General features: G+C 46.8%; 1 protein-coding gene across 2 annotated transcripts in view; it reads right to left on the bottom strand.

Annotated features, from left to right (window-relative positions):
- Positions 1-14261, bottom strand: part of CLUAP1 (clusterin associated protein 1) — a 56442-nt gene that overhangs the window by 14666 nt on the left and 27515 nt on the right. For both annotated transcript variants that reach the window (XM_041406174.1, XM_041406183.1), the window contains exon 9: positions 4973-5045. In XM_041406174.1, the coding sequence (XP_041262108.1) occupies positions 4973-5045 (73 nt within the window). The remainder of the gene's footprint in view (positions 1-4972; positions 5046-14261) is intronic.

Here is a 14261-nt window from a genome sequence, read left to right as displayed (position 1 = left end):
TTGTTTATCTGCTGGCAGATTTTAAAGCATCAGCCCTGGAGCAGAAAGGGTGCACCCAGGAGCATCAGTTACATCCTGTGGTTATTGCTGAACTAGGTTAAAGCAGTGCAGATTTCCAAATGCCAGGGAAAATCCATGTTTATTCATTCCACAGACCAAGCAAGAGGATGCAGGGGGGACTGACTGGAGCAGCACAACCAAAAGTGGCAGAGTCACTGAAAATTTCAGTTTTACAGCAAATACTTTCCCATATTTAAATTAATCCTGGGCACAGCATTGGCCAAAAGAAATGAAGGAAATATCTTGAAAAATTCAAAGCATTTCTGTTTTTATACTTTCAAAACAAAATATTTTACTTTCTAAAAAATACAGTTCATATCTATTCCTACAAGAAAGGTGAAGAGAGACTTTGGACAAGGGATGGAGAGACAGGGAATGGCTTCCCACTGCCAGAGGGCAGGGCTGGATGGGATATTGGGAAGGAATTGTTCCCTGGCAGGATGGGCAGGCCCTGGCACAGGGTGCCCAGAGCAGCTGTGGGTGTCCCTGGATCCCTGGCAGTGTCCAAGGCCAGGCTGGACAGGGCTTGGAGCAGCCTGGGACAGTGGAAGGTGTCCCTGCCATGGCAGGGGGTGGGACCGGATGAGTTTTAAGGTCCCTTCCAACACAAACCACTCTGGGATCTTGTGATTCTGCATTGTCTTCTTTTAAATTTGTAAAAAGCTCCTGAAGAATGTGAGAAAATGCATTGAAAAAAGAAAGATCTGTAAACGCAGTGAGATGAAGAGTCTGAAAAATATTTCAGTCTAGAACCATTCCAAGTTGCTCCTTTTCGCTCAACAAAGTTTTTGCAATTTTGGATAAACCTGAGGAAATAAACTGAATTTCTGCTGCGGTCAGTGACTTTCCCTGGCCTCTCCTCTCACACAATCCAGTCCCAGAGCATCCAGTACCCACACCTGACAGCAGAGCTATCTCCAGCCTTCCTCCAAGCAGTGTCTGATACACTGTTGTGTCACTGCCACCAACAAGGGAACCAAGCCCTGAGTTTCAGGCAATTGGATTTGTTCCATGGCAGCAGACCTGGATGTGGCACTTCCAAGCAGTGTCTGATGCACTGTTGTGTCACTCTGCCACCAACAAGGGAACCAAGCCCTGAGTTTCAGGCAATTGGATTTGTTCCATGGCAGCAGACCTGGATGTGGCACAGGGGCAGCAGATGTGTGAGATGTCACTGCCTGGATCAGCCTCTCCAAGAGCATCTTCTGCCAAGCAAAGATTAGAAAGATAACAGCAACTTCCTCTCTGCTCAGCACAAAAGACATTTTTATACTGTTGCAAATACTTATGTGCACTTTCATCAGGCAGATAATACTCAGAGCCCGATCTGTAGCAAGAGTTCAAAATCTTTATGTTGTTTAACAACAGCATTTCAGACAATTTAGTGTTGATTTGTTGTGGTTTTTTTGGGTTTTTTTTCAGTGCAGCGGTTTTATGGAGTTGCTCTGTCAGAGAGGAAAGCTGATTTGCAACGTGTGGAAGCAAAACAAAAAGAAAAAAAGAAACAGACTGTTGATCAATAACACTAAACAATTTTGCCAGTTTTGTGTGAGTGCCATATCCATAGACCTTTTTTTATTCTTAACACAGAGCTGCACAACTCAACCTGATGTGAGTCCCATATCCATGGACGTTTTTTATTCTTAACACAGAGCTGCACAACTCAACCTGCATCCCACAGCTCTCCTTTATGAGAAACACAATTTAGGCTTCTCAGGCTGAAACTCAACTGAGAGCTGTCCAAAACTCCTGCAGCTTCATTGCAGAGAGAAACGAAGTGTTAATTTGGAACCCTTCTTACCAAATTAGCAGGAGATAAGGTCAGAGGACCCAGACAATGAGAGCTGATCAGTGCTGTGGGTAGGTGAGAGTAACAGAGCTCACAGGGCAGAGAGGATGCTGACTTTTATCAATTAATGCAACAAATTTATCACCACCCACAGCTCAGGCTGTTGGCAGCCTCATTAAGTGCTGTGCAGCTCCCAGGAGCAGTGTCACCACAGGGACAGACCCTGCCCTGCAGCCCCTGAGGAGGGAAGCAATGAACCTGTGCCAAGGCAGCTCACTCCCTACGCCAACACTGCAGGACCATGCAGGGAGCCCTGGGACAGGGGGAGGCCCAGGCCAGCCTGCCCAGCCTGCACTAAGCAGAGGAGGAGCTCATCCCTCCATCTCCAGAAGCTGAGCAAGACCAAGGCAGAGCAGGGCCCACTTCAACCATCCTGGTGTCTGCTGGGTGGAAGGCCCAGACAACAAAGTCCTAAGTTTCCAAACAAACTGAAGATGGAATAAAACTTTGGATAAAATCACCTTGCTTTGTGTGGGGGCATTACTTGAAGATGTAAAGTGGAATAATGAAGTATTCAGGAGGGTCTGTGCTGACAGGACAAAGAGTGATGGTTTTAAACTGAAGGAAGGTCGATTTAGACAAGAAATTGGGAGGAAATTCTTCCCTGTGAGGGAGGGCAGGCCCTGGCACAGGGTGCCCAGAGCAGCTGTGGCTGCCCCTGGATCCCTGGCAGTGCCCAAGGCCAGGCTGGATGGGGCTTGGAGCAGCCTGGGACAGTGGAAGGTGTCCCTGCCATGGCAGAGGCTGGAATGGGATGAGCTTTAAGCCCCCTCCCACCCAAAGCAGTCTGGGATCCTATGAAATATTCCTACCTCCAAAAACCTGCTTCACAAAGACGTTTCTCCTGGTGAAGGCCTCCTCCACTCCTCCCTGTCACTGGCTCCTTCCAGGGCACGCTGTCCCTCAGGAGCAGGCAGCACCAGAATGCACCAGCTGAAAGGCTCAAGTGCTCAGGGCAGCCCCTCTCAGCATTTCCCCACCGTGCTCTCAGCAGGCCTGAGAAAATCACTGCCAGATCCAGCTGCAGGTCCCTGGGAATGCTCTGCACCCCTCAGGCGTCTCCATCCCTGCTTCTGCTGTGAGCTGCAGGATTAACCCTGGAGAGGCTGGGCAGGCAAAGCTGCTCAGAGGTGCTGAGCCCATCCTGCTGCTCTGTCTTTGTTTCCTCTTGTGCCAAATGTGTATTTTCCCTGTGAGGAGGATTAACTCAGCTGCTCTGTACACAAACTGTGCCATGGAAGACACCAACTCCTGCATTCTCTCACCACAGCAAATCTCTTGGGTTTGAATTGTTCAAAGGGCAGCTTTTAATTAATAATGAGAGGAGGGGGAGGTCTGCTCTAAGGGTAGAGCCCAGGCTGTTAAGTGTGAGCAGACTGAGGTCTTGGGGAGCTTTACAACATTCCATTAATTAACTTCTGTGCTCCTGACTGGAAACAGCCCTGAAGAGCCAAATTCCCTGTCTCAGCTCCATCCCTGCAGAGTTTCACAGACAAAGCAGGGTGAAGCTGACAGAGATGAGATGATTTGCCAAGGTGATGGGACAGGCAATAAATGAGGCAACTCTGGAAAGCAGGATCCTGGTGCTCTTCTCACTAGAATAAATGCTAATTATGACAATTTGGTACTTGAATTAAGATGTATTATGGTAATATTTGAGGTCATTAAAAGTAATGATCACATTCCTAGGTGGCAGTTTAATCAGTCACTAAAAGGCAAAGTTCCCTTTATTTCAGAGATGGAAAGTGACAGAACAGTTTTCCAGTTGAAAATCCACAGACAAGGACAAAGCAGGGCAGCAAATTTTCATGTCATACCTCACACTGCCAATTACTGGTGAGTGATGTCCACCTGCTGTTGAACTTTTTTACCCCAAAAATTCTCAAGACAGCAGGACTTGGACTTTTTCATTCAAATAAATCCTTGAAATAATTCCACATTCTTGTAATTTACATTACAAATCCTATATTTCAGCTTAAAATTCTTCACTCTTTACCTCACTGATATGAGATCAAAGATGGGCAGAAATCAGTGAATTTCCTCTTTCATGAGTTTGCTCTGAAAATCTCAGCCACCAAACAAACTGTGAAGTGCAACTTTTATGTTTTTACTCAATTTCAGCTTTCATGAACTCTCCCTCTGATCCTGAGAACTAACTTTCTTCCTATTTTCTCCAAGATCAAATAAAAATGCACAGACTGTAATGTTAAATTCCCAGGGGTAGTTCATGATGAAGTTGTGGCTGGTGTTTGGCTCAAAAAGAGCAGTATCTGGTTTGTGAGCTTTCCACAGTCTCAAGAGGTCATTAATTCCCTTCTGATCCTAATTAAGAAATAGTTCAGGGAAAAAAAAAAAAAAAAACCCCAAATTTTAATTGCATTCCCATTCTGCAGGTACATTAAAATCAAAGAAACGCAGGGATGCAAATGTGGATCCTGTTGAGAAGCTTGATGATAGTAGAGAGTATTTTTAGCTGTGAGTTTTCATCTGGGAAAGTTCTGATGTGTCAAAAAGCATCATTCTGAACACAGAACCAAAGTGGGCCAGAAAGGACAGTCTGGTTTTGCAGGACAGCCCAGCACGTGCGTGATGAGGCACAGCCAGCAGGACCACTCACCTCCATGAAGCACTGGGCTGAGAAGAATCCTCTGTCCAAGTCTCTCTCCATCCTGCAATCCCCTGCTGCTGGGACAGGTCTGTGCCCCCAGGCAGGGCTGGGAGCACTAAAATGAAGCCTAAAGCTGCTCTGGGGAACATTCCCAGAGGAACATTTTCCAGAACATTTCCCACAGGAACATTCCACAGAGGAACATTCCACAGAGGAACATTCCACAGAACATGCCCAGAGGAACATCCCACAGAGGAACATTCCCAGAGGAACATTCCCAGAGGAACATTTCCCTGCTGTCCTTTAAAGCTGTCATGATTCTGCTGGTTCAGCCCCAGCCTGCTGGCTCTGTCATCACCCCACATCCCCTTGGAAGTGGACACTTCCCCATGGAGCAGCCAGCACTTAGAACTCCTCTGCTACCACAAGAGGTGAAGGCAATCCCACTCACTCACCTCCACTCTTGAGCAGGTGCTGCTCCTCCTCCTTCAGCCTGTTCTGAATCAGACGTAGCATGTTGGCTGCTTCCTGCAAGAGGAGGAAAGAGCTGCCTTGGGAAAGCTGCCACAGGGAGAATGGGACTAGAAAATGCCAGAAAATTCCCTGGTTTATGGGAAAACAGGTCTGATTTGAAACATGGAGGGTCAGGATATAAAGCCCAGGTCAAGCAGTGCACTGAAATTCAACCTCACATCCCCACTGGGTAAAACATCACTTTTCCCATGGAAAATTAGTTTATTTGTCTCCATCCCTGCTGTTGTTTTGAAAAGCAGACTTTGGTAGTAGTTTTCAGCCAATAGTCCATTAAACACCAGAATGGTTTGTGAAATGACTGCACTTCCTATCACAGATCCAAACCAGAAAGAATCCACACCTTTCCAAGCTCCAAACCAAATTGGAACAAACAACCCTATCAATGAGCTGGGAAATTACAGCCATTATTTATTATACCACTCTGCTGCAAAGAGAAACAACCAAATGAAGGTCAGTGACACTACAAAGTCACAGAATGGGACCTTTCTAGCCCATTTTTAATGACATTTAGCCTAAATTTGGATAATGCTAATGGTGAAGAGCAAACAAAACATGACAGAGTAGGTAAAATATGAATGCACAGAATCAGGCACAGCCAGAACCCACAAAAAGAACAGGTGGCAACAGCTGATAGAAGATTTAGCCACAAATTTTGCTAATTTTAGTCTCTTCAATTCCAGTCAGGCAAATGAAAGCCAATTAATTGTACACTGAAATAAGATTTTTCTGAGCCTTTGATTTTTCTGTGTAAAATATGATTCTCATTAAAAGCACCAGTTGCTCTGATGTGATCAGACCTCCACACTTACAGTGCACTTGTGGAAGGAAACTGCACTCAGCTGGAATATCCATGGGACAGAGGGAAAAAGTAAGAAGAGCATGAAATGTGGAATGGAGCACAAGCTCTTGACACTTCCAGGTGGAAGTGTGTTTCCACAAGTATGGAGGCTGAGAAAGGAACCCCCAAGGCCCACCCAGCACAGGAGGAAGCTGCTGGAAATACAGGCCTGGGGACAGACTGGAATGGTCCCACACAACTTGGCACAAATACCTGTCCTGGGAAATGAAACTCATTCTGGAAAAGCTTGCAGGAAGATGTTCCCAAGTGGAAGTGGTGTGTCACCTGTAGCTGGTGAGAAACACAGCTCAATGGCTCTCTCAAGGAAATAAATCCAAAATCTGCTTTGGACAGTGACACAAACTGTCTGCTCCACAAACTCTCAGTGCCAGCAGAGACAGGAGTGTTGCTAATGGATCCTTGGGACCAAAGGAAGAACCCTGAAAACTGAAGCAGGTGTGACAGTGTCAGGGGGATAAAGCAGAAAAGTCAGGATGGCAAATGCCATGGAATGAGACCCTGCAGCAGCAACAGGACTGCTGCAATCTCCAAACTGATGGCTGTGTTCTGCAGGGAGAAGCTAATTCCTGCAGAAACAAGCCAGGGAAAGACACAAGCATGTAACTCATTTCATGCAGACTCAGAACATCTGAAATACTCTGTGGAGGAAACTGCTCTTCTTTAGGATTTCCTTCTTCATGATTAACACTCTCCACCCTCTCAGTGCCAGCAAAGCCTTTCCAAAAATTATGAAAATTGAAAATTGTGCATGGACCTGACGCAAAATTTTCAGAGGTCTCCAGCCAACAGTGTTTCCTTTTGTCATTCCAAGGCCTCCCTCTGCATCAGGAAGTCACAGTATTTCCTCACTCAGCCTCACAATTGCTGTAATCTTTTTCTTTATCTCTTCCTCTCAGCCAACCCTAAAGTTTAAATATGGTCAGAGATTGAAATAATCCCCTGCCCCCATTCCCAAGGCAGCTCCCCCTGCTCTGTCCCTAGGACAGATGGATACACGAGGGATCATCCCCCACCTGGATCCCAGACCCACTGCCTGCTGCAGCCCTCACTGTGCAGATGGCAAAAAAGGAAAAACCAGGATGAAAAGAAAAGGACATTTCCCAAATGTCATGGGGACAAACTCATAACCCAGGAAGAACATTTACAGTGTTCACAGAGCAGTGGAACAATCAGCCCAGACATAATCACAGCCTGGCACTGCAATTCCAGGCACACACCACGACAGCTGAAGCTGCAATTCCAGTTTAGACAAATAAGAGCTCCCCTGCCCTGCTCCCTGCTCCTTCCCTTCTCCCACTCTCCAGCTCTGAGAAAAGCACTTGTGCAGTGACACAAAAGGAACCTGCTGCAAACTAACCCAGCAAAACAAAGTGAAGGCAGGCAAATTCTCCAGTGCAGCTCAGCATGTGCCTAGCCAAGGTCCTGACTGGAGGATGGGACGCTGGGGAAACTGCAGGGTGAAGAAGATGGGGTTTATGAACTTAAACTATGAGAGAAATGAGGGCCAAAAGAATGTTTACCCATACAAATGAGCCACTTTTCCCCTTCCTCCAGCCTTTCACCTGTGCTGCTGCCAGCAGCTCAGCTGATCTCATTGCAAGGCAGCCCAGACACTTAACTGGCAGGAAAAATGTTGTTTTTCTGCTGGTTTAGGTTTCTGAATAACTTGATGCACGGCTGGTCAAATGCCACTGTCAGCCCAAGGGAGCTGCTGAGCCTGTGCATCCTCCCATCCAAATCAGCCCCTGGCTCCATCCCTGCCACATCCTGCAGAAGCTCATCAAAAACTGCAGTGACAGAAAATGTTTTAAAAGGGCAGCTCCAAACCAGTGAGAACCAGGAGAGCATCAGTGAACTGCTGCTGACTGTCCTTAGCAAGTGACATCTTCAAAGATGGGGCAGAAGGGATGGCAATTCAAAAATCTAGAAAGTAACCAGAATTTATCACTTAATGTTTGAAAGGTTTTGAGTGCCTGCAATCATCAAAGCTGCAGGTCCCACCTTCCACAGTGACACCACCTTAGCAGATGTGATTTATGGCAGCCCAGCCTGTGCTGATCAGAGCTGTGTTTCTGTTTGAGGCTGGGCACCTGTGTGTGACCCAGGGCTCCTGAGCTGTGGCAGGCACAGGAGCTGGGGCTGATGGACTGGAACATGCAGGTGCTCCTGGAACACATGGTGTGGTACCAGGGCTGCTCAAGTGTCACATTTCCCTGCAGTGACAGGTGACAGCTCCATAAAAACACAGATGTGTCCCTGTGCTCATGCAGGGACAGCCTGAGTGCCCCGGGATGCTGGATGGGAAGGAAACACTATTTAACCCCCTGTTCAGACTCTGCAGTAACCAAAGAGCAGGAGCTGCAGCAGGCAAACCCTCTCTGGGTCATCCTCTGCGAGTGAATGTTATCAAATGAAGTGGCAGCTCCCACCGGGCAATCACAGTGTCAGATCAACACAATTTAAGTACTAATTAACACAAAAGGCAAACAAACCTGCCCCTTCAGAGACTCCCAGGGCTTTCAGGGTACCAGGGATCACTGGGGCTGAAAATCCTGCTTCAGGGACAGCCAGATGGAAATTCTCTGCCTTTGTACATTAAGCAGCCTCTCCTGGGTGCAAATCTGCCCAAAGCAGTAATTTTTGCCAAGAGCTGAGGGAAATGGGCAGCAAAGCAGGGCTGACACTGAGACCCTCTGAACAACCCTGGCTCCAAGGGACCTTCCAAAGTCCCAGCCCAAGCTGCTGCTCCAAGCAGGACCAGCAGTGGGATCAGACCCCAGCACTCAGGGCTGGAGCTTCTTGGCTCCTAAAGATCTCCAAGGGAGAGACTGATCAGCCTGCCTGTCCCACTGGCTGAGAGGCCAAAGGCTGCAGAAGGTTCCTCCCAGCAGCTCAGAACGAGTTCTCACTGCTATTGACCTGTCCCTGCTCTCAGAGCAAGGCTGTCCTCAGTCACCAGTGATGTCCCCACCCTCCCTTGGTGACACACAGAGCCCACACAGGAGCAGCAGCAAATGCAGAGACCTTCTGTGACACACAAAGAATCTAAATCAAATAAGTTCCACCTATGTTTACAATCAACTGGGCTGTTTTTCACACCCATTTTCTGTTGTTACAGAAATGTTACTTGCCCAGCACACCAGAGAAATGCTTTTTGTAGAATGGAGTTGGAATGACAATTCAGATACTCTGTCTTCTTCAACAGCAAAGCAGATTGTTTTCCACCTGACTATGAAAGTCTTTGCAATAAATTGTGTCAGAATGTTTTAATATGCTCTGATCTATTGCTCTCTGCACAAGTAAAACAGTTTTGGGTTCCAGTGTGCAGGCTCTGGGCTGGGAGGGGTGGTTGGGGTGATTTTGTTTTTAAACAGAGACCATTGAGAACATCCCCCAGCAGGAGACCCACAGACAACTTGCTCTGCCACTGACCCAGTGGTTGCCTCGAGGCCAGTGAGCCAGGATTTAGGATTTAGATAAGCCACCTGACTGCCAGTCCCTCATCCCTGTCCTTTATGATGTTCCTGAGTTTTGGGTTAAACCATAACATCAAGCTGGAATTAATGAGAAATCACGAGACTGAAGACAACTCCGTCCCTGAGATTGCAAAGCAGCAAGTCTGAGAGCTCAAAAGCAGGAAGAATAAAAATGATGCAGTATTTGACCATTTAAAACAGCTCAGCTTTTTTTTTTTTTCCTTTTTTTTTTTTTTTTTTAGATTTTAGCTAACCTCAAAGTTTTGGTTGTTTTTTTTTTTTTTAAACACCAGCAGGATTTTTAATATAAAGAATTTGTGCCCTGCAGCCAGCTGGCAGATGCAATTACCACTGAACAGAAAGGAAAGGGAGAGGAGTGGGTGAAATAGGAAGGGAATAAGTACAAAAGCACAGGACAACAACTGGAGCTCACTGACTTTCTGCATTTGGATCAAGCATTTCAATTTCTGCCTTAACTATTCCTTTTGTTCTCAGACACTCTCCCAGCCCTAGAAATCTCTCACTAATATTTTCATCTTGGCAAGGGAAAACAATGTTTCCTTCTGGTTTTTTTCTGGAGTGATTTACATTGCTCTGGAGTACCCTCGGAGGAAGGAAACCAATTTGCTGCTGGACTGAAGGGCTCAGCTCACCTCGACTTCATCTGGGCAGCTGCTCCCCGCTCTGTGACTGAACAAAGCACCTGAGATCAGCTCCTGCCACACTGAGGCAGCTGCTTTTGAAAAGAGAGTGGCCACTCCTTCAGCAGGAGGGAGACAAAGGATGGAGAAATCATGAGGAGCCTGATGAGAATGTGACAACTCTCAATGACAGGAAATCTGCCAAGGCCAACGGGAAAGGGACTGAAGTTCATGGAAACAGGAGGTACCAACCCACCTGGAGCTGCTCTCCACGAGCAGAGATGATGTCTCCTGGATGCTGCACTACTGCCGAATACCTCCCCCAAAATTCCTGCTCTGAATGGGAACATGGCTTTCACTATGTTTGACCAGATCTGACTGCAGTGCTGAAGGGTTTGTTCCTTTTTATTCTGCTGAGGTATGGTGGCAGAGAGACAAGATCCACCTGAAACAGAGGGGCAGATGAACGTCCACCATCAGGCTTGCTCAGCTGTGAATAGGGTTTTGAATGAGGTCTGGCAGGCAATGATGGTGATGATGATGGTGATGATGATGATGCTGACAAGAAACAGGGCACTGTGAACAGGCTCTGGAATGTTACTTGTCAAGGCAAAACAAGTGGGATCCCATCTCACGTGCCTGAACACAAGTGCATCCATGGTAGGGAACACACGAGGAGGAATCAGCTGTGATCCCACAGGGGTTACAGAAACGTGGGGTCTCCTAATAAATTGTGGCATACCAGCTCCAGCACTCACATTTATCAAAATAATCAATTAGACTTGTTAGATCACTACTAAAGGGCACTTTTATCAAGAGGAGTCATCAAAACATCTCAGAAGTTCCTTGAAAGGTTCCTTTTTTCAAGGACAAACATGTTAATTAATGGAGCATCTTTCATGCCATCAAGAAAATTAGGGGGAAAGCACAAATGCTTTCTGATGTGAGGCTAATGTTTCATCAAGGAAAGCTATCAGATTAAAAAAGATCTAGCATGGGTTTTCATAGCATCACAAAATCATTAAGGTTGGAAAATACTTCTGAGATCAAGAGGTTTTTTTGCCAACCATGTCTCCAAATGCCACATATGTTTTCTGAATGCTTCCAAGGATGGTGACCCCACTGCTGCATGTCCCCATGCCTTTCTGTGAAGAGATTTTCCCTGATATCCAGCCCGAACCTTCCCTGGCACAGCCTGAGGCTATTTCCCTTTGTCCTATTGCCAGCTATGATGACTTTGTTTTGGGGAAAGTCTTTAGGAAGGAAAACTTCCATCAGGGATGTGTGGGAAAGGTCCAGCAGAGCCTTCAGAGCCAGGAAAAGATGGGATTTTTGGCTGATTTACACCAATGCAGCTCTCAGAGACACCAGCTCAGGCTGCACAGAGCCAGAGAGTGAAGTGCATTCAAAACCAGCCCACTGCAACTGTTTTAAAATCAGACTGGTTTAACATTTCTCACACACTTCTTCCTAAAGCTCCCAGAATTACTTGGCAAGTCGTGACTTCATCAGCTCCAGCCCTGCAATACCCATACATGAACTGGAGTTGGAAGGGAACAGCACACTCCATAACCTGGACACCAACACCTTCCCTACCTTCCCTCTGGGAACTCAACAGGAGATCATTCAGGGTGAGCAATGGCAGCTTGGAAATTGTTTGTTCTCACCCTGTGGGATGTGTTTGCTGACCTGAGCCAGCTCATGCTCTGTGTGAGCTTTCTTTGCCTCTCTCTAAGCTCTCCCCTCGTATCCTCACACAGTAAATGAGTAATTTACTCATTGAATCCAGTAGTTCTCCCCCTGGCACGATTCTGGAGTGACTTTTGATGTAATATAAAACCTTTCTGCCCATTTTACTGTGCACAGTACATGTTTTCTATTGGAATGCCCTCAAAAGGCTGCAATCTCTGTCCTTGGATAAAGTCTGATGTCACAGCTGACCTTGCTTGGGACAGAATGAATGTGTCAGTCAGTGACCAAGAAAGCAGGTTTAAAAGTGATTTAGTTGACTGGTTTTCTATTAAAAAAACCCCAAAAGACAACATGCAAAGCCCAGCTCAAAACTTTCCCTCCCAAATCCTTTGCACTGCTGTGCTGTGCTGGGTTCCAGACCAGGCTGGAGCACCCTGGGCTGTGCAGGCGTCCTTGCCCAGGGCCCTGGATGAGCTCTAAGGGACCCCCAGCCCAAACCATTCTGTGATGTCAGAAATACTCCTGACCCATCCAGGAACCACAGGCCAGAGCCAAGGGAGCAGAACATCCAAGGAAACAGCACTGAGCTCTCTGCTGAGGATTGTGTGAGTGCCCCTGGCAAGGCACAGCTCAGGAGCACTGTGCAGACACAGCAGACACAAGCATTGGGAAGGCACTGGGACAGGCTGCTTGAGAGCAGGGCAGGGCACAGGCCTTTACATCACTGCCAGCACTGAGAGAAATCTAAACAGAACTAAGGAAAGAAGTTAAAAAAGAGTTCCACACTAACATTTTCTAGAATTTTCCAGTCAAAATCCTTTCATACAAGAAGCTTCAAGTCAGCAATAACACAGACAAGTTCATTACTACTTGAAATAACATGACAGAAGATGGACTTTATCCTGTGTATCAGACGTGTTCTGTATTCAGCATTACATACAATGCAAATTTCCCCTAATGACAACTCTCCATTTCTCCTATTTGCTTTTGTGGAAGGGATGAATTCTAATGACTCAATAACAGCTCATTGAACATTCCCTTCATGGATTACATCTTTATTGTAGCGAGCTTACAAGTGATACTGTTTGGATGTGTAATTTATTTGAATTAATGTACAATTCTGGGGTCAGTTTGCAGTGCCTGAAGAAATCATCATCCAAATTAACACTGATTGGAAGCTGGGAGGCACAGCAGAGTCTTGTTCAGCACCACAGAGCAGTCACTGCCTCATCCCTGCCAGACTCCAACTCCTGAATTATCTCTGCCTGTGGCACAAAGCTCAAGTGTTCAAGGGGGTCAGGATTGCTCAGGCTTTTCAAGGAGAGTGTTTACCATATTAAAGGGCAGCTGTTGTTGGTGAACTTGAGGGTTCCAGGAACTGATAATGGACTCTGCTGCCTTCTATCTTGAGATAATTAGCTCAGTACAGCCCCCATTTCTCACAACAAGAGCATCTTCAAAAGGGGGCTGACTCGCACTTCAGTTCATTCCTGATCTCCCACCCAAATGAAGTGGCAGCACCATCCAGCCTCTCCAACTCTTGTCAGAGCCCAAGCATAGGAACCACAGACCTGTTTTTTACCATTTCTCCAGCTTGAAAACATTTGCACTCCTACTTCCTGCTCCCCAGGACAATCCTGTACCCACTCCTAAAATGACTGGAATAAAACTATTTTCAAACATCTCCTTGGGGTGGGTTGGAGAAGGAAGTGCAGGTGAGTGACTTGCACTGCTTCTAGGACTGTTCATCCATCAGGCTTGGGTTCTTTAACACAAAAGAACAGGTAAATAGTTTCTAAGCAATGGCCAACACCAGCAGGTTTCACCTCACACCTCCTGCTCCTCTGGTTTCCATAGCTCTGCTCTCCTCTGTGGAATGGCAGGGACACAGCAGAGCTCCACTACAGTTTACTCCATGGAGTAAGAAACTGGAGCTGTTGGTTCAAACACGCTGGTGGCTGAGCAGGAACTGAGATGCAGGATGCACTCTCTGGAGTTTCCCAGCAGAAGGTGGCCACCAGCAGGGATTTCCAGGGAGTGTGGCACTGCCAAGGGCACTCAGACCCTGCTTCACAGGGCAGGTTCCTCCTCAGTCCTCTCACAGATGAAAAAAAAGCCTGAGGAGGAGACTCAGACTCACAGGTCAGCAAATTTAAAAAAAAATCAGGGGAGTCTCACAATGTGGTGTCCTACAATGGAGGTTTCCACTGATTTTGGAACTGCATCAAGCACAAGGGAAGTCCAAATGGGAATGGAACTGGATTTTCAGCAAAATAAATATGATCCCAGCCCCCAGGCAGAAAGGGGTGCAGTTTGTCCTGAGATTTCTTACTTTCCTTGGTCCTCATGTTTGACCCTGCTGCAAAGCTGCTGAAATGCAGAGCTGGGCCCATGGGTTATCCCAACATTAGAATCCTCTCCAAAGGATCCCAGAGCTCTGGGAGGAGAGGGCAGGGACTGCACAGGGCACTGACTGCCCCTGCCAGCCCCTGCCAAGGCTGCTGCCAGGACATTTATCTCAGAGGGGCACCTCTCACACGTG

This window comes from Onychostruthus taczanowskii, unplaced genomic scaffold (assembly GCF_017590055.1).
Source record: "Onychostruthus taczanowskii isolate IOZ18803 unplaced genomic scaffold, ASM1759005v1 scaffold10, whole genome shotgun sequence".
NCBI classification, from domain to species: domain Eukaryota; kingdom Metazoa; phylum Chordata; class Aves; order Passeriformes; family Passeridae; genus Onychostruthus; species Onychostruthus taczanowskii.
The sequence above is the reverse complement of the archived record's forward strand: the minus strand, read 5'-3'. Positions and strand labels throughout refer to the sequence as shown.